General features: G+C 43.1%; 2 protein-coding genes across 2 annotated transcripts in view; both read left to right on the top strand.

The window, feature by feature from the left end:
* LOC134622347 (NACHT, LRR and PYD domains-containing protein 12-like) overlaps window positions 1-26,449 on the top strand; it is a 134,601-nt gene that overhangs the window by 72,523 nt on the left and 35,629 nt on the right. The window lies entirely within an intron of this gene.
* Window positions 8,745-18,095, top strand: LOC135932525 (NLR family CARD domain-containing protein 3-like). The gene is made up of 6 exons (XM_065470006.1): window positions 8,745-8,783; window positions 10,644-11,557; window positions 12,328-12,459; window positions 12,715-12,816; window positions 15,958-16,193; window positions 16,300-18,095. Exons 1-6 carry the CDS (start codon window positions 8,745-8,747, stop codon window positions 18,093-18,095), a joined length of 3,219 nt encoding a protein of 1,072 aa, XP_065326078.1.

Here is a 26,449-nt window from a genome sequence, read left to right as displayed (position 1 = left end):
CCGCACCATAAACCAGCGTCTGCTTTACCTTTAATCGGGGTGAAGTAAATATTTTACTTATAATTTTATGACCGCAGCGCTTGAGGCTTAACCGACACCACAAACCACCGTCTAACCCAGTGGTGGGAAATCTCAGTCCACGAGGGCCGGTGTCCCTGCAGGTTTTAGATCTCACCTTGGGTCAACACACCTGAATCACATGATTAGTTCGTTACCAGGCCTCTGGAGAACTTCAGGACATGTTGGGCGTTTATCAATATGCGTACTTGTGTGTACTTGCGTTCTCGTGTACTCGTGATACGTCATCAGTCGGAGACCAAGTACTGTTCCAATTCGAAGTACGCATCACGCCGAGAACGCGAAAAAGTCCCGGATGTGTTCTCGATCCGCCCATTTTATTGAGCATGCATCGGTGTAGACTTGGGACAGCTATATATCCCAGAATGCATTTCGTCCAAAACTCAACAGCGGACTCCCGGCACATCGTCCCCCCCCCCGCTCGCGGTCTTCTCACTACTCAAGTTAAAGAAACTCCAGCAGCTGTCTATAGTATTGAGTGTCCACTAGAATAGAAATAAAAGCGTTCTAACATCTTACCTGCTTGTTTTTATTAAGGTATGTACACGTATGTACATGTACACTATTTTTATTAATAGAGGTTTCACTACTGAGGTTAAAAATGATATATAAGTCACTTAGATCACTTCTAAATGTTAATGTTTGGTTTATTTCAGTGTTTTATTTGTTCCTGAGTAAACCGGTTTGGCTGTGATTAAAGTTAAGCTTCATAACATGTTACTCACAGTTAAATTAAGAGGGGACGGCAGTAAAAACTCCGGACCTGTGACATCATCACGTACGCTGGTACAAATCACGAGTCCGTGCTCGCGTACTTGAGAATTGAGAGACGGCCCACGAGTCCGTGCTCGCGTTCTCGGCGAGTACGTACTCCCGTGCGTTCTCGGCGAGTACGTACTCACCGAGAACGCGAGTACGTACTCGCGTACTTGGGCATTGATAAACGGCCGTTGAGGAGCTAATTTAGCCATTTAAATCAGCTGTGTTGGTTCGAGGACACATCTAAAACCTGCAGGGACACCGGCCCTCGTGGACTGAGATTGCCCACCCCTGGTCTAACCTCTATTCAATGTACTGGAGTTATGGCCGCATCAACGAAAAATTCTAATATCTATTGCTACAGAAGCCAGTCTTAGACAAAGTTAAATGTGGAAGGTAAAGTGGGCTGCAACTAGGCTCAACGTAGTATGTTCTTAGTTTCTTGTGCTAGAAGCAGTTCAGCTGCAACTAGGCTCAACGTAGTATGTTATTAGTTTCTTGTGCTAGAAGCAGTTCACATTGGAATTCAGCCTCAACTTATGTTGTTAGTATCTTGCGCCGAAAACCAGACACCGACAAATTTAATGTGAGAATGCGTGTAACTCAGCGAACAGATTAATTTGGAAAGCCCAATGTGCACATTTGGTATTTATAATACAACAGGCTGTGCTTACCTTTCTGTTTAGGCCGGCCCTCTGTTTGCCTCGCCCCACGATCTCACCACAGGCCAAATCTGCACCTCCTCAGCACACCAAAGATCCGGGTCACCAGGCACCAAGTTGTTAAAAACTCCCAGTTGTTTTAATCTTTGGGCTGAAGGAGGGACAATACTCGGTGTATATATGCTCAATCTATAGTACTTTATTTCCATATAATTCAACACTTAAGAGCATAAGGACCATCATGATGGGGAGACCTGGCTGCAGAGGGTCACAGCAAGTCTCAAAATGGTGACGGGTTACTCAGCTTCTTATAGCCTCTAGTGGCCCCCACCTAGTCGTAAAAGCCTAAACATTCACATGTTTTCTCTCTTATGGCGCCTAAGTTATGACCTCGGCTCCCTGTCTTCATGCTCTAAGGAAGGTGGGGGTATGGAATGTAGTCTGTCTCTCCTAAACTTAGACACAAGGTCTTCTGCACACAACATTCTCTTCATGATTCAGCAGTATATGTCAAGAAACAGTGTAACACATTTAACAGTGTCGAGTAGTACAGTTCAATCCAAAAGATCTGATGATTTTCATACTCTTTTATGTCAGAAGTATAATGCAAACTAAAACTACATACTGATCACACACTCTATATTAAGGGGTATAATATGATCTACAGCAGTATCATAATTCAACTACTTTGATTACAGATATAAGGTAACATATGATAACAGAATAATCTCACAGTCTCTAATCACTAGAGTGTATTTTGAGCCTTGACTTTCACTTAATTCAATAAAGTCCATGTGAATGGTGTGAAATGGATGAGGTGGTGTGGGGAAATGTCCTCTTTTTGTCCTCAGATTGCCTTGTGAATTGTGTTTTTGACAGATCATGCATGTCCTCACAAATTCCTTTGCTGAAGTTTCAAAATTGAGAGTTTAAAAGTGTGTATTCATGATCTGTATCATTCCTGCTGATGACCCATGAGACACTCCATGGGTCACTAATGCTGCTGTTCTATGTAGGGACTTTGGGAGTATTGGATTTCCCTCACAAGTCATTAGATCATCTTCTAGTAGTGCTCCACACTTCAACCATTTCTTTAATTCTGTGGTTGGCGCTGCTTTTTGTTCATCTTTAAGTACATCAAGTGGTATTTGCATAGAGGATGCAGACATTAATGTGTCTACAATTTGTTGCGGCTAACTTTGCTGCCTAATCTGCAAAGTTATTTCCTTCAGTTATTTCTGATTTATCTTTCTGATGTGCAGCACGTTTGCATAATGCTAACTGTTTTTGGCAATGTTATTACTTCTAATAGTGTTTTCAGAAGATTTCCATGTTGTACTGGGTGTCCAGTAGATGTAATCATTCCTCTGTTCTGCCAAATTTTTGCAAAGTGATGCACTGCTGAAAAAAACATACGGATGTCTGTGTATATATTTATATCTTGGCCTGCAAGTGTGAGGATGTCAACGGTTTCGCTTCTACAACTCTGTCTGTTGTAGTTACCGCATAACCTAGGCCATTTTTAGAAGCTGAGCCGTTTACAAAACGTCAGTGAAACCAGCTTGTGGTGTGCTGTGAATGTCACCACGCGGCTCTGTCTCCTCGTCTAATTTTTTCATACAGCAGTGTGGATGACCTTCTTCAGGTGAGGGCAGAAGTGTGCTCGGGTTCTACTGACCACACTTTCTCGATTCTAATGTGTGATTGTGACAATAAGATTCCAACATTTTAGAGTTGTCTTGCACGTGTGAGGTTAGAGAAATTGGCTTAGATTAAAATTGAAGTCACTGCATGGGGTACTCTGATGATCAGAGTGTGCCCTAAAACAATGTCAGTTGACCTTTTTACTGCCTCTGCTGCGGCTGCACAGGCCTGCACATGCAGGCAGGCCTGACGCAACAGAGTCTAATTTGCATGAGTAAAATGCAAGCAGGCGTTTATTTTTCTAAATGGCCTTGTTAAAACTGTTTCCACGTAACCTGCTCCTCCATCTACATATAAGTAGAAAGGCTATTTTCAAGTTACTGAATGCTTCTTCTGCAATCTAATCTCTATGTGGATGCATTGCTCACAGCTCTAAAACTAGTAAATCATATGCCTAATCATTATGTGTCATTGTGATCCACAAGTATGATCACAAATTTGTTTTTCAAACCAACAAAACAAACAAACAAAAACAAAAAACAAATTGCCGATGGCATGAAGACTTTACACACACGAGTCAGGACGCAAAAGAAAAAGCTTCTGCCAGAAACAAAGCAGAAGTGTGAGAAAAAAAACTGAGCTAACAGACAGCTGCATGTGCGAGCTTTAATATGCAGCTTCTGCTCTAAAAAACAAACAAAAATAAAGAATGTGTAACCTGCTCATTAGCTTGGTAGTGTCCACATATTCAATGCAGCTTCTCAAACCTGTAGCTTTAGCTGTTGTATACAGGGGTTGGCTTATTAGTTGTTAGTATAGGAGTGCTCTATATCTCAACATTGTCTCCTCTAGGATGACAGGTTTTGAATCAGGTCAAGTGTCTCTATGCACCCGATTAGTTTAGGTATTTTCTTTATTTTCTTCATCTCATATATCATTATACTGAGTTTGAGCAAACCTTAAGCTTGAATCAGACTACTTTTAACAATTATCCACCTCACATCATAACTGACTAAGGTGCCTCTTATTATTAATATTGTGTCATTATTAATGTTATTATTGTTTTGTTTTGTTTTTTGTTTTTGTTTTTTTTCATAACGGCAATGGTATATTACAATATACTACTATACTACTAATATACAATAGTTTATTATTTTATAATTTATTATGTATCCATCAAGGGCTGATCTGCAGTTTCACCCCTTCCCAACTTGGAGTGGACAATGACACAGCCTTAATATACCTTATGCATCGCTCTATTTTATTTAATATGTTTTCGTGTGAATTATCTGATTTCATTCATTCTATTCATTCTGGGCATGGTCGTCATCCTAACCATGTTTCATTGTTAATACTAGTTTACAGATTGTTGTCCTTCCTATTATTAGTTTGAATACAATAGAGATAAGCTCTAATTTAATTTAACCTTTTGTTTATTCCACTTTATTCTTCTTGTATTTATATGTATTCAGTTGGGTCTGCATCCAGCCCTTTTTAAACTTTGATCTCTAATCTTTTACGTGACGAGGGATTATTATGTTCTTCCTAGTCTGAACTGCTTGTTTATTTCTCACAGTCACGTACAAAATGTCCCTCTTTTCCACACCTCCACTGCTAAAGCCACTTTTTGGTGTATGTGTGTAGGCCTACCTCTACCTCTTGCTGTTCTACTATGCATTCCTCTGTCTTTCTTTTGGGTTAGTCCTGCTCTGGTTTGTTGTTTTTCTAAACATTTCTCATCAGGTGTTAATTTGGCTTGTTTATTCTCCATTCTCAAAGATTTTTTGCTGGGCCGTCTCTAGCACACTTGACTTCAGAGTGGTTTACTGATACGGCCTTCTACTTCATTTCTAAAAAATGAAGCGGTATCAGTTTTACGAGATGAAACTCAACCATTCTCCTTTGTCACCAGTACGTGAGCCTCAGCAAAGAAAACAATAAAAAACAATGGAAGTAGTTCAGCAGCATATTGTGCTGTAAAATCAACTTACTTCCAAAACACATACACAAAACACATAGACAGACACAACACAGATAGAGATTTGAGCGCTAATTTGTCACGAAGTCTTTCACGGTCACTTCCAAAACCAGTCTAAACACAGTTCCTTTCGGTGAACTCAACCTATTTCACATGTTTCATGAAGTAGTTGCGGCTACTTCCAACCTATCTTACACGTATTACGAAGTAATTCCGGCTACTTCCACCTATTTTGCGCTTTTCATGAAGTAATTCCGGCTACTTCGAACCCGTTTTGCACATTTCTCTGAACCCTTCCGGCGGTTTAAGACCAAACAGTGTTTTCTCACCCTCAGTCGTCTTTTGCTGGTTGTCAAGTGGTCTTTCTGGATCCCAACGTCGTGGACCAGGACCGGCCTGGACCCGAATTCTGACGTTCCAGGTCTTTCACCTCTACCTGAATAGGGCTGTCGACAGACTTCGGTACTGGCTTCCCACGACGTCAGGATACAGCAGTCAGACCTTATTGGAGTCACAGAAACATGTCTTTTGTTTCCATCGCTAAGCTCGAAGGACCAATTTAAATGACAGGGGAGCACTGCAGTTGTCTTTCACTTGCGAGGGCAGCCATGGACGCATGACCTGCATCTCATTACTGCCTGCGACTTTTATTTATACAGTTCTGTGTGTGTGTGTGTGTGTGTGTGTGTGTGTGTGTGTGTGTGTGTGTGCAAAGATAACAACGTCACTCAGAGCAGCAGGTTTTTCCCTTTTCTACATCTGTATGTTCTTGTAAAAGAGCTGAGGTTTCTCTTCTCTACATCTAAATGTTCTCTGAAAACAGGAAGCGGATAGTAGCTGAATAGGTTCATCACACAACTTATTAGGTGAAAAGTCACGTAGACATGTGCTTACTGATAAATGAAAGAATACATTTCATGTAGCTGATCACATATACACAATTTTCTTCTGACAATACCTTTGAAAAACAAAGTGTGTTTGTGTCAGTTATTTTCTTTTTTTTAGGCATAAACACCTTTATATTTTTTAAAATATAAAGTTCATTGATAGAGACACACAACACCACTCTTTTTTTCACTTTTTAAACCAGAACGACACGCTCAAAATCTAAATTTTTGGTTGGAGTTCGTTCAGTGCTAAAATATGAAAAAATGGCCAGACTCCAAAGTGTCACCCTCACTTGGAGGATGGCATTAAATATAGTTATAATTATCGTGCAATTAAAAATAGCGTTTATAATGGTTTTCAATAGGGCACAAATCGACCACTAGGAACACTGGAGGATGTGTTTCTGTAGATTAGCCACTGAAGCTAATTTAAGGAACTCAGACTGAAATTTTTAAATAAATAAAAAAAAGCTTTTGGAAAATTTGGCTATATTCCATTCAACACAGTGAAAATGGCTTGAAATTAAAAAACGCAAAGGCCACAAAGTTGTCCCAAGACCACTAGCTGCATTTTTTTTACAAGTTTATACTTAAGTAAAAACAAACAAACAAACACTAAAGCTATTCTGTTGTACTTGTATGTAAAAAATGCACTGCACCCAAAATATTTCATAGTTCAACAATACTGATCGAAATATTAAACCTAAACCTACACTATCCTCCTTATTCTGGTATTCTGGTAGTACTTAGCAGAAATGTTAAACAACCTAGCTAATAGAGTTGCTAACTCCCAGCAACAACAACAAAAAAGAAACATCCCCCACCCTCCACCTCACGATGCTTAATCGATATAATCAACTTTAATTTTATGCTGTGTGAAAAAAATGCACAGAAATCAATTAATTTTCAAGAATAATTAAATAGATTAAACATCTTCCTTCAAAAGAACTGCAGACTGCACAGATGGTGCGTTCCCAAAGGAAAAAGTACTATAGCTTACTAGGTTATATTAGACTTAACAGTTATAATATACAGTAATGGACTTCTATACCTCTTACATCAGATTAAAACTTTGGGTGTAAGATTGAGATAATTATTTATTAAAAGCTAGACATTTTAAATGAGAGTAAGAAAGAAAAGTATTTCTTTGTGCCCCCTTTTCCCTCTTAATGCCCTACCTGCCCCCTGGCAAAACTTTGCTAGACCTGCCCCTGTACAGTTACCAGCCGTCAGCTACGTAAAAAAGGATCCTGGTGTAGAAAGTAATATTAAATGATTTCTAACAACAGCCTCTAACAACATGCTTTGTCCGCTGGTTTCCTTGTTCTGGCGCAAAGTGGGCGATAAACAAAAGAGACGGACTCGTGACAGCAAAGCCGATCAGCTGATCATTGATCAGTTTCATCATTGAAATAGCAACAGGAGTGGGAGGGAGAGAGAAGAGGCAGTCGCTCCATATATAACTCCCTCAGAGATGAAATGCCGGTTTGGTAGCGAGGCTCCAAATGCTGAACCAGACCGCCGACAGGTCTCGCACGCCACAGCCGCTCTACCACGTGAAGCATACTGCTCCGACGGGCTAAGGTTATGAGCTGAGTTATGCTATGTCGCAAGTTTTGTGAGGTGCTTTCGTTATATTTAAGGGATCGGATTACATGTTTTATTTCTCTCTGATATCCGATCCAGTGATTTAGGTCAGTATCGGACGCAGTATCAGACGGTTCATCTCTAGTTGATATAATAAATATTTTTGGATCACTACAATACAGTGGATCCCCGGCTCACGAAGACCCCATTTAACGAATAAATCAAGTTACAAAGGCACTTAACAGGATTATTTCTGCCATTGGTACGACAAAATGCCAACGCAACGTAATCCACTGTCTGAGCCCAGAATGCCCAAAATGCTTTCCGAATCATGTGATAACCCCTTGGCTTTCGTACTTCCGTTTTGCTGTTCCACGTGAAAGATGTATTGTTGTTGCAGTGCGCTATTTCGTGAGCTTTTCGTTCGCATTTAGCATTTATCATTCATTCATAATGGGGCCGAAAATCCTTTCTGCAAGTGATTGGAGTGAAAAGAAGAAGCATAAAGTGCTCTCGATGGAAACAAAGAGAGAAATTATTGATAAATATGAGCGAGGTCCTCCTCCACCAAGAACTTTGTCTTCAGCCAGCATCGCCTCAATCAAAAGGCGATGGAAAAAGGTGCTTCAACGTATGAAAATTTTGACTTACGAAAGACCCTCTGGAACAAATTTATTTCATAAGTCTGGGTTCCACTGTTTATTTTTTTGTACCTTAAAGGTTTATGAAACATGTTTGTGTCACAGAATTCATTTATAGAGTTTTGAACCCAACAACCACAAACTTAAATGTTTTATTGACATTTTCTATGATTGACCAACACAAAGTAGGACATAACTCGAAAATGATAAATGGTTTTCAAAATTTTAAGCAAATAAAAATTTGAAATTGTGGAATACAATACATTGGTATTGTATATACATACATACAATAGTATAGGACATACATTAGGAGATATGTATATAAAGACTGTTATCTCACTCTGCTGTTTAGCTCTAGTTAGCTTTCTGATTTTAATAGTTTCTCCTAACATTCAGAAATCTATATGATCTGTTTCATAGAAAGTAGAAAACATTTCTACATCAGGAAATACAAACTTTACAAAGTTCTTTAAAGGATGTTAAGGTTCAAAAGTTGGAGAAAAGGAGTATGGAGGGCTCTCACGCAAAAACAACTCTGGTCCACGAGGTATGATCAAAGCGAAGATTTATTGGTTACATGCATGGAGTTCAGCACTGTGAGATACAGCATTGAACTGTCTTACAATAGTCAGAACAAAGACTTTATAGGGGTGAAATAGTTCAGCCCCTCTTTCTGTTGTCAGGCAGATCCAGTACAGCATACGTCAATCCAAAACCACAAACGTTCAGTTAACTTTGACACAGTTTAAAAGAACATCGCGTCTCGTCTCCATCCAGGTGTCGTCCCACAAGCTCGCTCTTATCTCTATGACATCTGGTATCTTCCTGGAACAAACTGACAGTCTCGGCACAATTTGCAATTACAGCAAAACACATCTTGACTTCTAACCTACTAAAATGATTCTACTACTGTGTAAGTGTGTGTGTGTGTGCATGTGTGTGTGTGTGTGTGCTGTGTATGTGTCATGACCTCTCCTGCACCCCGCCTCACCTCACACCTTCAGTCATCTTGAGACATGAGGCCCGCACGTACACAACTGAAACTGTATGTGTAATTTCTAGACTAAATGTCACACTCAAATGATGCTTCTAAAATATGAACTAGACTACTTAACTCTTAAAACTTAAAACTTAACTCTAAAGAATCTAAGTAATAAAGGATAATAACATAACTCGAGAAATATGTCATGTAAGCAGGTGTGTTGCAATTCCTTTCAGAGCTCCTGTCATCCTCACCATGGCTGATCATAACGTCTGCCAAGAGTTTCTGACCTTCACTTGACCAGGAGCCACAGCTCCTTTAATAAGCACAAATGCAATCACGTATAAAAGATTAAAATCATTTTCATTATGAAGGGGTTTTCCCCAAACTGCCAATCTGTTTGCTCCTGTCACTTACAGTCTAACTATTGAAAATTACTATGAACAGCATGTTTTTTTTGGAAGTTGCAAATTAAATACTGACCAGGGCATTTTATCTAACCCGACAAGGAGTAAAATCATCAGTTTAGATGGTGCTGTATGAAAGAAAAATGTAGGAAACTAAACAGAAGAAAGAGGAAGATAAATACAAATTTATCATAAACCAGTGATACACTCCAGGGCCTGATCAACCCTGGCAGGGCCTCCTTGGATGAGGGTGTCTAGTGATAATGAGCAAAACACCTGATCAACCCAAGGTCCACTACTGACGATGTGTCACAAATTTAAAATGGTAATCTAGATCGATCTCTAATCCCTAAACCTAACCAAGGAAGGAAAATGGCAGATTAGCCTGGGTAAAAGACCGAAAGTTGAGGCACACAACGTCGTGTGCTGCTGGCAAAGTTTCTGGGCTGCCTTTCCTCATAACAGCCATCCCTCAAAAGTCTCTACATCTGATGCAATGCGTTATCAGGGACTGTAACATCTAGTCCTTTAACTGAATCTCTGTGTAAACTTGGAGCACTTTAAAACATCCTCCTGTGAACTGTGTGTGAACACTTACAGCTGAAAGATAAACTGCTGCTCACTGAAGCATTTCTAAGATAAAGGACAGCAATGAAACAATGATCAGGTCTCCAAAGTGTTTCTACACTGAGAGGTTTCATTGTTGATCCACTTCATGTGAACTCTTCTGCTTTGGATAAGAGTTTTACACAGTCAGAGAAACAAATTTCTCCAGTTCAACAAAGAGTTTGAGCCGCAGACTCTGAGTGAGTCTTAGAGTCAAACACAGTGAGCTCAGACAGCTGATTGGTGCTGATTAAAGCTGTCAGCTGATGTTTCAGTATCACTCTTAATTAAAGTCTCTTCAGTTCAAACTAAGCAACATCGTCGAACAGTGCGTCGAGTACCGGCAACAACTCGCCATCAATTTTGTCGACCTCAAGAAGGCCTTCGATAGCATCCACCATCTCTTTGGCAGATCCTTCGCTTGTACGGTGTCCCTACCATCTTCATTAACATCTTCAAGGACCTGTACTTGCGATCATGCTGTTGCGTTAAGACCGGAAATGGTCACACCGACTTCTTCAAAATCACCACCGGCGTCAGGCAGGGCTGCATCCTGTCACCTCTACTTTTTCTCATTGCCCTCGACTACGTCATGCGGCGAGCCGGTGCCCATACAGAACCTGGCATCCATTGGTCTGATCAAGACCGTCTTGGCGACCTTGATTTCGCTGACGACATTGCCTTACGTGAGGAAGACGAGCTGAAGCTACAGCAAGGAATGACCAATCTAAGAAGAGAAGCTGGCAAGATTGGCCTGAGGATCAGCTCTGAAAAGTCAAAGATCATGCATGTCAGCTCCAAGGACCCACGGCGAGGGATCTACATCGGAACACAGCAGCTAGAAGAAGTGGAGAAATTCACCAACCTCGGTAGCGTGATTTCCCACGATGGCGATGCGGAGGTGGATGTTAAATGGCGCATTGGAAAGGCAGCTGCAGTATTTCGGAGGATGAACAAGATCTGGTCCTCCCCGACCATCTCCCTCAAGATCAAACTCCACTTCTTTAATTCAATCGTGATCCCAACCGCCATTTATGCCAGCGAGACTTGGAAGGTGTCGGCCTGCATCAACACCAAGCTCGATGTCTTTCAGCAGCGATGTCTTCGCCGGATTCTGAGGATCCGCTACATCGACCGCATCACCAACGAGGAGATCCTGCGAAGGAGTGGCACAGTTGAACTTCACAACATCGTTGCATGCAAAAGGCTCCGACTGGCTGGCCATATCCTCCGCATGGATGATGCACAAATTCCAAAAACAGCGATGCGCTGGCAACCCCTGGGTGTTAAAAGACCACGAGGACGTCCCTGCAACACCTGGCGAAGGTCATTCCATCAAGACCTAAAGACATTGAATATATCGTTGGAAGAAGCTGAAACCCGGGCACAAGATCGAGCCTGGTGGTGTTCGTTTGCCGCCCGATATGCCACATAAAGCATGGGAGGATTTAAGTCTAAGTAAGTCTAAGTCTAAGTAAGTCAGTTCAAACTGAGGAGAAAAACAGTCCAAATGGATTAAACATGTGAGTCATACATCTCCAGGAATGAAGTCAGAGCCTGCAGGAGCTTTAAATTCATCATTTTTCCTTAGACTGTTTGAATTCAGTGTGTCAGAGAAACAGAAACATGGAGGTGTGTTCATGACAGCGTCTGAATCCTGATGTCAGAGAGAAACTTTAGATTATTCAGCAGAGCTGATGTGGGACTGAGATCTGCATCAACATGAAAGTTACATGTATGAAGTTCACATGGTAAACTAGGACAGTCACAGATATCATGTGTGGACATCATGTGATCCTAAAGTGTCTTAATGGCCATAAAAGAGCTTTAACTCATACTGAGGTCGGAGTTTGCAGTGAGCTGACTGTATTACACTCAGAGCTGTTCGTAATGTTCAGTCAGTTTCTTGCGTTTTGTGTTTTGTTATCGGAATGTCTTAAATTTCTAAGTCAGCAGGTGAGATCAGGTTTCTGTGATCCCTGCTCTGGATCATGTGACCTTTTTTCTAGGTTACATGACAGGTCAGAGGTCAGCGACTGTAACTCAGTTACTTCTGTTAATGTGAACTCACGGAGTGTTTGTGATTTACCTCTCAGACTGACTGAAGTCCACAAGAAGATGATGATGGAGAAAGAGGAGGACAGAGCAGAGTCTGCAGGATCCAGCTGTGAAAGTGACGACTCCAGAGATAATCCTCCATACTTCTGTGATGAACCTAGAGCAATGAGGTCAGAGAGCTGAACTCACTGAGTAACAGAAATAATTCTGCACTGACATTATAATTAGAGTTGATTCTGGTTAATTTTCTGACTGTGTTTGTGAGCTGAGAGGAAATGAAAATGAATTTCTAACAAAAATCAGTTTTGTCCAGTTTTCTTGTAAAAAGCTGAACTCTAATCTAAGAGGATGTTACTGACAGGAAACAGCTGCATTGTCTGCAGTCTGTGTGATCACAGCTGCTTCAATCATGTTTGTGTCTGCAGAGGTCAGAGGTCACAGTCTGCAGGGTCCAGCTGTCCATCTGTGAGGAGTGACGTGTCCAAAGGAAACCCTCCACTCTTCAGTGCTGAACCTGGACCAACGAGGTCAGAGAGCTGTGATGACTCCTTTACATGTTTGTGTTTCCTGGATAAATCTGACCTGAAACATCCTCAGATTGTTACAAAGATTCATTAAAAAGAAAACAATGAAAGAGAAAAGATCCAAATGTTAGACTTGGTCATTTGCTGTTTGAGGACAGTGATGCTCATATCTGTGGGGAAAGTGTGACCTGAGTGGGTTCATGTTTGTCTTTAAAGAGCTGCTCTGATTCTCTTTGTGTCTGATCTGTTAAACAGTCTGAGAGGTCACACAGAGACCCAGCAGCTAAAGCCTGGATCATACTGGCTGCTGTTACTCCATCAGGACAACACTGAACCACAGTGCTGTTCATGGAAATCAATCAGTGCAACTTTACACTTTATTACTAAAAGTACTGACTCGTCTGCCTTCACACATGTAAACTTGAGTGTCATCATACTCTGAATCCACAGAATTTAATATGATGTCAGCCAAGTGTTGATGGCAACTTTATTTTTGGCACAATGACGTCATACAAGTGCTGTTGCCCTGGCAACCACGAAACCTATAGTCGTCAATCAGATTGTCAGATGGAGAAGCGTGATTGGTCCAGAGAACATGTCTCCACTGCTCTAGAGTCTAGTGGCCGTGTACTTTACACCACTGCACCGTCATGCTTGGGCTTGGGTGCAGCTGGTCACCATGGAAACCCATTTAATGAAGCTCTGTTCATGAGCTCATCTGAAGGCCAAATGAAGTCGTGATTGGCTCTGCAGAAACTGCACTTCATCATCCACTGAGCCCACTCTGTGATTTCCACTTCATGGCTGAGCTGCTGTCATTCCCAGTCACTTCCACTCTGTTATAATCCCACTAACAGCAGACTGTGGAATATTTAGTAGTGAGGTCATATCACAGCTGGACTTGATGCACTCATAGCATCCTGTCACAGCCCCACACTGGACTTCACTGAGCTCCCGAGAGCGAGCCATTCTTTCACAGATATTTGTAGAGGCAGTATCCTCCTGCAAATCGAAGCAAAAAGAATCTTCCCATAAAACCTTTCTTGTGATTTCCTGCCTATTTGCAGCTAAAGGAGACCACCAAAAATATGAGATATCAATGGAAAGCCCATGATGTATCTATCTAGCACATCAGGTGTTAGTAGGGCAGCTTGAATAACTCAAAAGATATAGAGCAAAAACAAATGTCCTTTACAGAGAACATAAATGAATAGGCCGGTTCTCACGAGGATATTGTGTCTATGAAGTAAGTGTCAGGAGAAAGTAAGACAGACACAACGCAAACAAGTGGTTGTTCCAAAGAACATCAAAGAAAAGTAAGAAAATGTTTTAGAAGCATCAAACTGACGGGAACGATCAGCAGTTGAAAAAATGTTTAGTTGCTGTACAAAGTTGTCACAGCAGATTCTGTCAGCAATGTTTCACATATTTCTTTGATCTTATAGATGGATCGTACTGCAATGAATGATCACCTGAAACAGGTTTTCTTTTTCTTCCTGGATACGACTCATTTAAAAACTATATTAAAGTCATGGAAGTCTTGAAAAAGTCATGAAAAAACCATTTGGACAAACATGGAAACAATGTGTCATGTTGTCCTGTGAGAATAAGTTTCCTAACATAGCATTTAAAGTCTGTAGTTCTAAATCAAAATCAAAAGTACTAAATCAAATTTAACACAGGTTTGTAATGACGCTAATTCAGTTTACAATAGGGTTCATTCGCTCGGTCAGCAGGTGGCGGTATCCTCAACCACTGGGGAGTAAACTGCCATTAAACGATCAGAAGAAGAAGAAAACCCCTGCACATGCGCAGCACGGATCGGGTAGACCCGATTTGTACGGTCCGACTTTACACATGCGCAGTAAGGATCGGGGAGTCCTGATCCGTAACTATCTTTTTATTTTTTTGTTTTTGTCTACATTATATATTAAATGTTTCATTATTGCAAACATTTTAAGAGACACTTATTATTCTTAACATCTTAACAGATACTCTGACCCGTAATGTTTGCAATAATGAAACATTTCAATATAATGTAGACAAAAAAATAAAAAGATAGTTACGGATCAGGACTCCCCGATCCTGCACTTTTGCAAATATGTGATATCTTAATAAACCAAGCAAATATTTGAAGTTTACACAGCTACTTTCTCGCCTGAAAATATGTTAAAAGTTTATTTTGTGCCCCAGAAAGATTGATAAGAGTAATTTTAAAACTTAGTAGTGGCCACCATTGTTGAAAACTGAAATTGGCTGGGCCGCTCTATGAATTCTGGGATATGGTGGGCCACAAAAGACACACCTGACCCATCCTTCAAATGCTGGGAAATGAAGGACGCATTTGTCGGCCGCATTTGAAGGAGTCGACGAATTGGGACAGCCTTTGTCACCTGGCTGTGACGTAATCGGCCTTCAAATGCGGCTTCCGAAGAATGCAGCCGACGTTTTGGGACACAGCTTATGTTTCTGTTGCAGATATGCTAATAATGCATATCATATATGCTAATAATGCATATTAAAGGCTGCATAACTAATGCTCAGCTGGAACAAGAACTACATGTTGTGCTGTTCATTAATAAAGAAGCAGCAAAGACAAAGATGTTTGGACTTGTGTGTGTTTGATCCTGCAGCTGGAGCAGCTGTCAGAAACCACATCTGTAATGTAGCACCGAGTACAGTCTGACTGACAGCTGGGACACTTTTTACATTCATTCATGTTTTAGCTGCTTAGAGTTTATGCTGGAGGGGAACCTGCTCACCTTGGATATGTTTCTTTAACTAATCAGTTACTTCTTGAAAATGAACTAAACCAAGGTAATCTGCACACTGACTGGAAAACATGAAGAATATAAGCAGCACCCTCTGATGGAAGGCTTTTATTGTAAAATCTTTGCAGGAAGTGTGTATTCATAGCAAACTGCAGGCAGATCACTGAGTGTTTAATAAGACAGGCAGACAGGAAAAGCAGCTCATTAGTGTTGATGAAATCAATGAAGCATCAATTTGTTTCCAGACTGAACGCTGCCTTTAAACAGAAAAGTGTCTCCACGTTTACTCTGTGACCATCACAACTTCTGCACCATCTTTTACATTTGAATAGTTTTTAGCAAAAGTTTTAGTGATGAAGAAATGTGTTCACAGGAAGAGGAAGAGGAGTGGTGTTTGTGAGGAGGAGCAGCTGTCCTGCTGTTCTTTGTGTCAGGACGTCCTGAAGGATCCAGTTTCTACCGGCTGTGGACACTGGTTCTGCAGACAGTGCATCTCCTCATACTGGGACCACTCTGCTTCATCAGGAGACTCCTCCTGTCCCCAGTGTGGAGAAAGATCCAGAACCAGAGCTGGACTGCAGACAGCCAGTCAGAGCAGCTGTGTACAAAGTAAAACTGAACATCTGTCTGCTGATGGACTCATTTCTGGAAACTGGACTTCTTGTTGTGTTGTTCAGACACTGAAGAGTTTTCTTTCTGTTTTTCTTTCTTTCAGCAGATGTTGGTCTGCAGGAGGTTTTACATGAACATAAGATCAGTCTGAGGAGGAGATGTGAACATGTGACTGAAGCAAGTGATGAAACAGGAAGTAGAACCCTCCTCAACAGGATCTACACTGAGCTCTACATCACAGAGGGACAGAGTGAAGAGGTTCATACCCAACATGAGGTGAGGCAGCTGGAGACAGCTTCCAAGATGGACGCCCTCCATGACGCTCCAATCAGGTGCCAGGACATCTTTAAAGCCTTCTCTGACCAACAGAGACCCATCAGAGTGGTTCTGACCAATGGCGTGGCTGGTGTTGGAAAAACCTTCTCAGTGCAGAAGTTCACTCTGGACTGGGCAGAGGGCTTGGAGAACCAACATGTCAGTGTGGTGGTTCTGCTTTCATTCAGGGAGCTGAACCTGATCAGAGATGAGCAGTACAGTCTTCTGGAGCTGCTCCATGTTTTCCATCCAACATTACAGAAGGTCACAGCAGAGAAGCTGGCTGTCTCTCAGCTTTTGTTCATCTTTGACGGCTTGGATGAAAGCAGACTTTCATTGGATTTCACCAACAGGAAGCTGCTGTCTGATGTCACACAGAAGTCATCAGTCAGCCAGCTGCTGACAAACCTCATCCAGGGGAATCTGCTTCCCTCGGCTCTCGTCTGGATAACTTCCCGACCTGCAGCAGCCAATCAGATCCCTCCTACATGTGTTGACAGGCTAACAGAAGTACGAGGCTTCACTGAAGCCCAGAAGGAGGAGTACTTCAGGGGGAGGTTCAGTGATGAAAAGCTGTCCAGCAGAATCATCTCCCACATGAAGACATCCAGGAGCCTCCACATCATGTGTAGCATCCCAGTCTTCTGCTGGATCACTGCTACAGTTCTGGAGCACATGTTGACTACAGAGCAGAGAGGAGAGCTTCCCAAGACCCTGACTGACATGTACTCACACTTCCTGCTGGTTCAGACAAAGAGGAAGAAGAACAAGTACCATGAGGGACATGAGACGAGTCCACAGGAGCTGACGGAGGCGGACAGGGAAGTTCTTCTGAAGCTGGGGAGGCTAGCGTTTGAACATCTGGAGAAAGGAAACATCATGTTCTACCAAGAAGACCTGGTGCAGTGTGGTCTGGATGTCACAGAGGCCTTGGTGTACTCAGGAGTTTGTACAGAGATCTTCAAAAGAGAGTGTGTGATCTTCCAGAAACCAGTCTACTGCTTTGTTCATCTGAGCATCCAGGAGTTTCTGGCTGCTATCTACATGTTCCACTGTTTCACGAACAGAAAGACAAAGGTGCTGGAGGACCTCCTGGGACAAATTCATTGGAAATCATCTCTGGATGATTTCCTGAGCAGAGTGATATATAAATCCCTCCAGAGTAAAAATGGCCACCTGGACCTGTTTGTTCGATTCCTTCATGGCCTCTGTCTGGAGTCCAACCAGAGACTCTTAGGAAGTCTGCTGGGTCAGACAGAGAACAGTCCAGAAACCATCCAGATCGTCATCAGCAACCTGAAGAAGATGAACAGTGATGAAATCTCTCCTGACAGAAGCATCAACATCTTCTACTGTCTGATGGAGATGAACGACCTCTCAGTACATCAGGAGATCCAAGAGTTCCTGAAGTCAGAGAACAGATCAGAGAGGTTTCTCTCTGAGATCCAGTGCTCAGCTCTGGCCTTCATGCTGCAGATGTCAGAGGTGGTTTTGGATGAGTTGGACCTGCAGAAGTACAACACATCAAAACGGGGACGACTGAGACTGATTCCAGCTGTGAGGAACTGCAGAAAGGCTCTGTGAGTCCAGATGTGTTCATTAACATCATTAATTAGTATAGATTACTGTAGATCAGTAGTTTAGTTCTTCAGATATACACAGAACTAAACGACTCTCATTAGTTTGAGTTTCTCAGATAAAATGTGTGTGTGCACCTGTGTGTTGTAGACTCACATCTGCATGTAGTACCTGTGTTGTGTCATTAGGGGGCAGTATTTTAAATCTTAGAGACTTAGACTTAGAGCTTTTTATTGTCATTGTGCAGTTTCTTGCACAGCGAAATTGGGTAGCTGGACCACAAAGGTGCTAAAGTAAGAAAAAGAGAAACCAATATACATCGAAGGTGGAAAAATAAATAAATAAATAATAAAATAAAGTAAATAAAAAGCAGTGTATATATATATATACATGTGTGAGTGGATACACTATAGAAACATTGTAACAGACTGGGACCAAAATAATTGCACTTGAGCCAAAAATATTGCACAGAACATGGAAGAACTAAGATATTGCACATAGATGATCAACAGCAGTGTCAGGGTGGATGTGCTGGGGAAGTCTTTACACACTCTTAGTTTGCATTAAGAGTTCTGACAGCCCACGGGAAGAAGCTGTTCTTTAGTCTGTTGGTTTTGCACCTGATGGATCTGAGCCTTTTTCCAGAAGGCTCTGCTGCTGTTGTTGGTCATTCAGACACTCCTGTTAGAGAGAAGACAGAAATAAGAATCTATGAAGAGCTTCTTTGTAGTGAAGTGAACTCTGATGTTACAAACAGAGACAAATATCCAGAGCAGTCACTATCTGAGCTTCTCCTCTGACTACAGACAGAACTACAGACACAGAGTTTATTGGCATAAACATGATGAGTGAGGATGAAGGTGCTGAGGAAGACTCTGGTTTAGTGTGATTAAAGTGTGATGTCTTGATGAGTGACAGTGCTGTGGTTCAGAGTGAGGGCTCAGAGGTGAACCAGCTGTGCTGCCAACAATGGGACAAACTGAGTGAGAAGACCCTGCTGACATCTGGACTGAACTTGTGTCAAATCTGTGAGCTAACGCTGATGTCACAGCAGCTCATGGATTCACTCTCATTCCTGCTGCTGCTCCTAATGACCAATGTCTGACTTCATGTCCTCATTAATAACAGAGCTGATTGGTCAGTGTTTGGTTGTTGCTGCTGAAATGTCGTCCCTGTTTTCTGCTGATGGAATTCACTGCTGTGTTTCTGGCTGCTGCTTACATCCCCGAGCTAACTTCCCGGCAAACGTCATGATGTCATCAGTGCTTTATAGACGGTGGGAGGTTCATGTTGTAACCACAAAATGTTTGTGTCTGTACACTGCAACCTTCCACACCATCCTTTATTGTACAGACTCAACACAAAGCAGCTCCATGGATCCCAAATCCAAGAGTGGACAACAGATTTGAAGTGTGTCACATCCATGTAGTCACAGCTGTTTCCACCATGTTTCCACTGATATTAGTCCTGTTCAATGACACGTTTCATATTAGTGAATATGTTCCTTAGAACGTTCACTGACATGTTTAAGTGTCCTGCTGGAAATCACTCAAATCATCCATGAAATCCATGAAAATCCTCTTAGTGTTTCTAACTTCACCCTCTGTCCTCTCTCTCTCTCCATCCTCCTCACTGCTGCTTTCACTGATAATCACACAAACATCGTATTCATAGGGCTGGGCGATGTGGCCTAAAATTCATAGCGTGGTATAGTTTGAAGCACGTGCGGTAACGATATATATGGCGATATATTATTTTTTTCTGTATACGTATTTTCCACACTAAGGCTTAAAATCCTTTAATTTTCTCAAAAATCGAGAGTGTGCCTTATATATGAATTCTGGTTGTGCTTACTGACCTCAAACCGTATTTATTACATTTAACAGAGTTAGAAGTTTACAGGAAGTTAGCTCGCTAGTTTCCACCTAAACATGACATACCATGTTCTGACTGAGATATTTTTGAAACTAATTCAAACGTACAGCTCTGCTATCACTTCCAACATAAATGAAGACAGAAAACTAAACAGCAGTGACGTTTGTAGGGTTACTGAAGTTGGACTACCTGGTATATAATGTTGTGCTACGTGATTGCTAGCAAAACAGCCATGTTAGCATAACATTAGCACAGTGAAGCTGGAGGATGAACGCTAACTTTTTTTCCACTCGATAAAAGTTAATGTGAGGGATTCTGGTGGTCAGGGACAAATGCAATCGCATAGCAGGATGCTGTACACGGGCCAAACTGAGCAGCTGCGAGAGAATTCAACATTAATGAATCAATGTTACAGAAGTGGAGGAAGCGCAGTTTTTGGCTTTCCCCATATTTCAAAAGTGTTTCATCTCTTTGCTATGACTGTCACCCAGCATAATTTGCAGATGATAATGGTTGTAGCCGCTGCGATGCTTTCGACCAATACAGGCACAGCTTGATGACATCATCAACATGCGCTATCGCGTTATAGTCAAAATCTCTATCGTTGGCCAAATTTTATATCATTTCTATCGTATATCATTTATATCGTCCACCCCTACGTATTGTTAAAGTTCATTTTAAGGAGAGAGAGATGGTGGAGATCAGAATAACACACTGACCCTGTCAGGTGGAGTCAAGCGATGATTTTAATGAACACACGCGTGGGAGATGCACCCTGCAGAACATCAGAGGTGGATCTCTCAAACAATGAACAAAACAAAGGTTTTATAGGGTCGGGGTAATACAACGCCCCTTCATGCATTAAGCAGATACAATACTTGCATACGTCAAATCAAAACCACAATGACTTTTAACACAGTTTGAAAAGATCATAGTCTCGTCTCGACAGCAGGTGCGTTTTGTTGCCACCGGACGCTCGCTCATCATCTGGAACAAACTGTCACGTACGCAGGCACAATTTTGCAGCAAAACATAATTAAACTTTCACCTATAAATAAGTCTATCTAAGATGTGTGTGTATGTGTGTGTCAGCCTCTGCTTGCACTCTGTTTCACCTCTCACCTCACCAGCTAGACCTTATAACCTTTCCACTCAACAGAAGGCCAGCACGTACACAACTGAAACTATATGTGTAATATATCGAATACATGTTTTAATCAAGAACCTCTACTAAAGCTTAATCAAAGATATAAATGAATAAAAGCTAATAAAGAATAAACTGGTGAGAGTCTCCTGAGACTCTGCTTTCGGTTTCATTTCCTGCAAAGCATACTCTGCAAACCTGCAGTTTCCTGTCAGCCTGCAACCCAGTCTTTCACCCACTGACCCTGGACTTCAGTGTAAGAGTATAAAAAGATTCAAAAGCGTTTAGGATTATAGATTCAACTCCACAGTTTAAAGTGGTTCTTACTGCTCCTATACTAAAGACTAATATGATACCACTATGTTTGAACATCTGAATGCAATATCAAAACTGTTATTAATGAAATAGTAATGATGATTATAAAAAATAGCAGCAAATAATAGCAGCAAAATATCCCTGTACTCTACAGTATTCGGCAACAAAATAACACAATAATATCATCTGATGATCATTATTAGAAGAGCAGGATCCATATTTGATATCAGAGTAAAACACTGCTTGGTTATGTGCAGTCATCATCAGTGACTTTGGGTCAAACAGAAGCTCTCTGATTGGTTTCTGACCTTGCTCACCTGTCCACTCCCACCTGTTTGTGTTTGCTCTCTCTTTGCTGTCTCCATCCTCTCTCTCCTTTCTCTCCCTCTCTGTCTTTGTACCATCACTCAGGTCCAATGGAAACAGTAACATTTACAAACCAATCAAAGACAAACTGATCCATGTCAGGTTATAACAATATTCAAAGTGAATACAGGCTGCTGCTGGACACAGACAGGTAACATCATTGTATAAAAGGCTCTGGGATTTTATGTCTATGTTCTGCAATATTGTGCGGGGTGGAGCCGTAGGAAATGACGTAGGCAGAAACTGGGGGGGGGGGGGGGGGTAGTGCGCTGCTGCTCGAGATGGGGAGATTGTTTTCCGTGTTAGTTCTGTTTACCTCGTAAGCTGTGTTCCTGGTTGCCATCCTTCACTGTGATGCTCCGAGTGTTAAGTTCATGACTGGAAGTAAGTGTCCTTAAACATGTTTATTTTCCGATCCTGATGTTTGCCGCGGCTTTAGTTACTTTCTACCGCATTATAGCAGCAAGTTTTCATCTCGTGACTAGAGGCATGCGCCGCTGGCCGCCGCCATTATGTAGTAATTTTATTCGGCCACACGATGGCGCCAAAGTCCTTATGTTCACAGTTAGAGTGGATGTTTCAGCTATGTATGATATTCCCACTGTGTTTAATTGTGTCTTTTCTGTGTTTAGAGCAAGAGATGTAAGATTGGCAGAGTTCAAATCATATATGTTATGTTATGTGTATATTCAGATGGATGTGTTGGTTTATTTCATTTACTACTTTATGTTTATCTTAGTGAAGCTGTTTCTGTATATATTTATATACTCATGGCAATTTGTTTGTTACCACATACTGCTGGCAACACTGAGCATCTAGGTGGCAATAAAACTGCTGGTGGTGACTTCCAGCAAAGTGGAAGCCTGTTGTCCTCCTTCCTGTATCCTGACCGATACACCATCTTGTTAACTGCTGAACCTAAAAGAACTAGCCCTCAGCAAGTACTTCTTAATATTGGTCCTCCGAGCCAGAGAGCAGTTATCTAGATGGAGCCAGATGGAGCGACATGTCCTGATGTAAGGCCTAAACGCCACACACGGCGACCGAGCCGGTTTGAGGACTTTGAGGTTAACTACACAGGCCACCCCTTTAGGGAAATGCTGCAGTGGGACACCCCACAGCCTCACACAAGAAGCGGGAGAGTTCAGCCTCAGTATAGTCATACGCCACCCCTCTACACCGACAGGGATGGGATGTATTACAATACACCCCCTCCACAAGATGTGGACCTTAATAGGAGCCTCTCACCTGAATTTGCACCTTCCAATTGGCCAGGGTCTTCAATACACCCAGTTCATACAGAATTCAGAGCCTTGCAGGCCGAAAGAGAGAGGCTACTCCAGTCACAGCAAGTTTTACAGGACGGCCTCAGAGAACTGAAGGAGGCAAAGAGTGACCTCAGAGAGCTGATTGAAGTGGCTCGCCTGCTGAGGAGGGATATGGCTCAGCTGACTGCCTCACAGTATAGCACCAGTCAGCCCCCCAAGTGCAGTTCAGGAGAGGTATATACCACCCCTCAGACAATGCCACAAGAGGAGGATGAGGAGGTGTGGCCCGACCCACCACCATGGCCTGAACCGGTGGAAGAGTTGCACACAGGATTTTCCCAAATGAAGGTTGACGAACAATTCTCTGATGATGGTGTACAGTACCACCCTCTACCCCGCACAGCGTATTTTGCTGGTGAGCCTTCGCTGCCAAGTCAACGCTGCACCCCATATCAGGACCCTGTGGGTAAGGATGGAAACACGTTTCATGCCCCTCCACAACAATCTGTGCCACCCGCCTGCTGGGCACCAAGTAAGACAGGGTTTCTCCCAACCAAGCCTGTTCCAGCCAGTTCCCCCAGTCAGGTCACTGGAGTAACCAGTGGGCACTGCAATAACTCATCTGCTCCTCTTCCAGCTGAGCTAGTGTACAGGGGGCCCAAACCAACCATTCCAAGGTTCATTCATTCTGATCCCTCTGAGTTTGCTAGGCTCCGCATGGCTTTAGAGAACCTACTCCCTCCTAATACTACTGAGCTCTTCAAGTATCAGATACTTGTGGACCACCTCAAGCTAGATGAAGCTCGACTTATCGCTGATGCTTACCTGAACTCACCTAAGCCTTATACTGACACCATGGCAGCCCTCCACGACAAATTTGGACAACCTCATCAGCTCGCCTTGAGAAAGATAGCAAGTGTTCTACATGGTCCTGAAATAAGGCGAGGTGACACAGTAGCCTTCCAAAGGTTCTCCCTTCAGGTGCAGTCACTTGTTGGGCTGTTACAAACATTAGGACTGGAAGGAGAAGTGGAGTTGAGCTGTGGGTCCCACGTTGCCCGTCTAATAAGTAAGCTTCCTGCCGAACAGAGAGCTGATTTTCGTCGACACCAGTTCAAGCAGCCTGGGAGCACCTACACTCTGTACGACCTATCTGCATGGCTTCGTCAGGAGTCCTGGTGTCAAGGCTTTGACAGCCAAGCAGGCGTAAGAAGCCTAAGAGAAAGGAGCAGTGTAAAGGCTGAGGCCCGTCCAGGCCGACAAACCGTGACAGTCCTACATACCAAAACGGGCCATCAGAACACACCTTCCCACCAGCGAAGGAGTCGAGCTAGAGGGAAGGTCAAGAGCAAAGCCTACTGTGCCTACTGTGAGAGCACAGAACACTATTTTAGCCAATGTGATGATGTAGCCAAGCTCTCCAAAGAGGAAATAAAGGACTGGATACAGGTCAATAAACGATGCTGGCGCTGTGCCCGAACTCATTTAGCTGCTCAGTGCACGCTAAAGAAACCCTGCAGCCTGTGCCAGGGCAAACATCTGCTGGATCTTCACAAGGTAAATGCCAGGACAGAAGGAAACAACACTGGCATGACTGCAAAGGAGGAAAGCTGCCTAACCAGTTCAGCTTTGGGCTCACTCTACCTTGATCGCCATGGAGCTGGCAATCGTGTCATGCTAAAGATTGTACCTGTGCTTTTGAGCCATGGAGAGCGGACTCTAGACACCTTTGCTATACTTGATGACGGTTCAGAGAGGACCATGTTGCTCTCCGCTGCTGCAAAGACTCTTGGTCTGACAGGCATCCCGGAGGATCTGCCGTTACGAACCGTCCGCCAAGATATCCAGATGCTACACGGACATACCGTATCCTTCAGCGTCTCTGCTGCTACCAACCCTGGATCCTACTACAAGATTCACGGAGCGTTCACAGCTGATCGTCTCAACTTAGCTCACCATACCTATCCTATCGTTTAGCTGAGAAGGAAGTACAAATACCTGCATGGGATTCCGGTCCCAGCCCTGAAGGAAGCCAAGCCTCTGCTCCTTATTGGTTCAGACCAGCCACACCTGATCACCCCCATAGAACCAGTCCACCTCGGCCCACCTGGGTGCCCAGCAGCAGTCCACACCCGGCTTGGCTGGACCCTTCAAGGGCCAAGTCTTTTCATGGGGCGGCAGACCCAGCCTGTCCTATCCCTGTATACATCGGCCCAATCAGACGATTTGCTCAAGCATGTGGAGCGGCTCTGGCAGGTGGATGTGGTGCCTTACCGATCCGAGAAGGAGGTCACTCGGTCGAAACAGGATCAGCAGGCTGTGGCCATGCTCGAGGCCTGAACAACTCGCAGGATGGTCGATGGAGTCTTCAGGCATGCTACACCTCTACTCCGTCACCTACAGATGCCGCCATTGAATGCACCAAGGGAATCAGTCATGCCCAGGCTTCGAAGTACAGAAAGGCGCCTGTTAAAGGATCCAAGTCAGGCCGATGCCTACAGGGCAGAAATGCAGAAGCTGATCCAATCGGGAGCCGTGAAGGAAGTTACGCACGAGACTTCGCCCAAGGAAAACTGGTACATACCGCATCATCTTGTCAGTCATAACGGGAAGAATCGGCTGGTGTTTAACTGTTCCCATAAATACCTTGGACAGTCCCTGAACCAGTTCCTGTTGCCTAGCCCTACACTTGGAGCTTCCCTGCTGGGGGTGCTGGTCAGGTTTCGTGAACACCCCATAGCTGTGAGTGGAGACATCAAGGGGATGTTCCATCAGGTACTTTTCCTCCCTGAAGACCGGCCCCTGTTGAAGTTCCTGTGGCGGGACTTACAGGTGAATGAACCCCCTAGAATCTTCGAGTGGCAGGTCCTGCCATTTGGGACAACTTCAAGCCCCTGCTGTGCCACATTCGCCCTGCAGCGTCATGTGATGGAGCACACACAGCCTGACGACAGCCTGAGATTCTCCATCGAGAGGTGTTTCTACGTAGACAACTGCCTACAGAGTGTTGGCTCACCGGAAGAAGCTAGAGATCTGGTGGATCGGCTAAGAGAGTTGCTGCAATCAGCTGGCTTCGAGTTACGTACGTCAGTGGGCTTGCAATGATCCAAGTGTCCTGAGCCATTTGCCTCCAGAAGCTAGATCACAGAGTCTGGATCTGTGGCTAGCTGAGGACAAATCCAACCCGCTAGAGACCACGCTCGGGCTCAGCTGGGACTGGAATACCGACTCCTTGGGTTATAAGCACAGGCCCGTGTCCTATGAGATGCCAACCCTCAGAAACATCTATAGACTCCTAGCCTCACAGTACGACCCTTTGGGCTATCTGTTACCCTTCACCACTCGGGCCAAGCTCCTCCTCAGGCAGCTATGGGATAAGAAGCATGGTTGGG

Source organism: Pelmatolapia mariae, linkage group LG3_W, assembly GCF_036321145.2.
Source record: "Pelmatolapia mariae isolate MD_Pm_ZW linkage group LG3_W, Pm_UMD_F_2, whole genome shotgun sequence".
Classification (NCBI taxonomy): Eukaryota; Metazoa; Chordata; class Actinopteri; order Cichliformes; family Cichlidae; genus Pelmatolapia; species Pelmatolapia mariae.
This window is presented reverse-complemented; position numbering and strand designations above follow the sequence as displayed.

What these genes read in the sequence shown, in the direction of transcription:
- LOC135932525 (XM_065470006.1), top strand. Translation starts at nt 8,745, where the DNA reads ATGGAGGGCTCTCACGCAAAAACAACTCTGGTCCACGAG. An exon ending in CCCTGCAACACCTGGCGAAG is followed by an intron (nt 11,558 to 12,327) that starts GTCATTCCATCA and finishes TTTACCTCTCAG; the next exon opens with ACTGACTGAAGTCCACAAGA. An exon ending in TCAGAGCAGCTGTGTACAAA is followed by an intron (nt 16,194 to 16,299) that starts GTAAAACTGAAC and finishes TCTTTCTTTCAG; the next exon opens with CAGATGTTGGTCTGCAGGAG.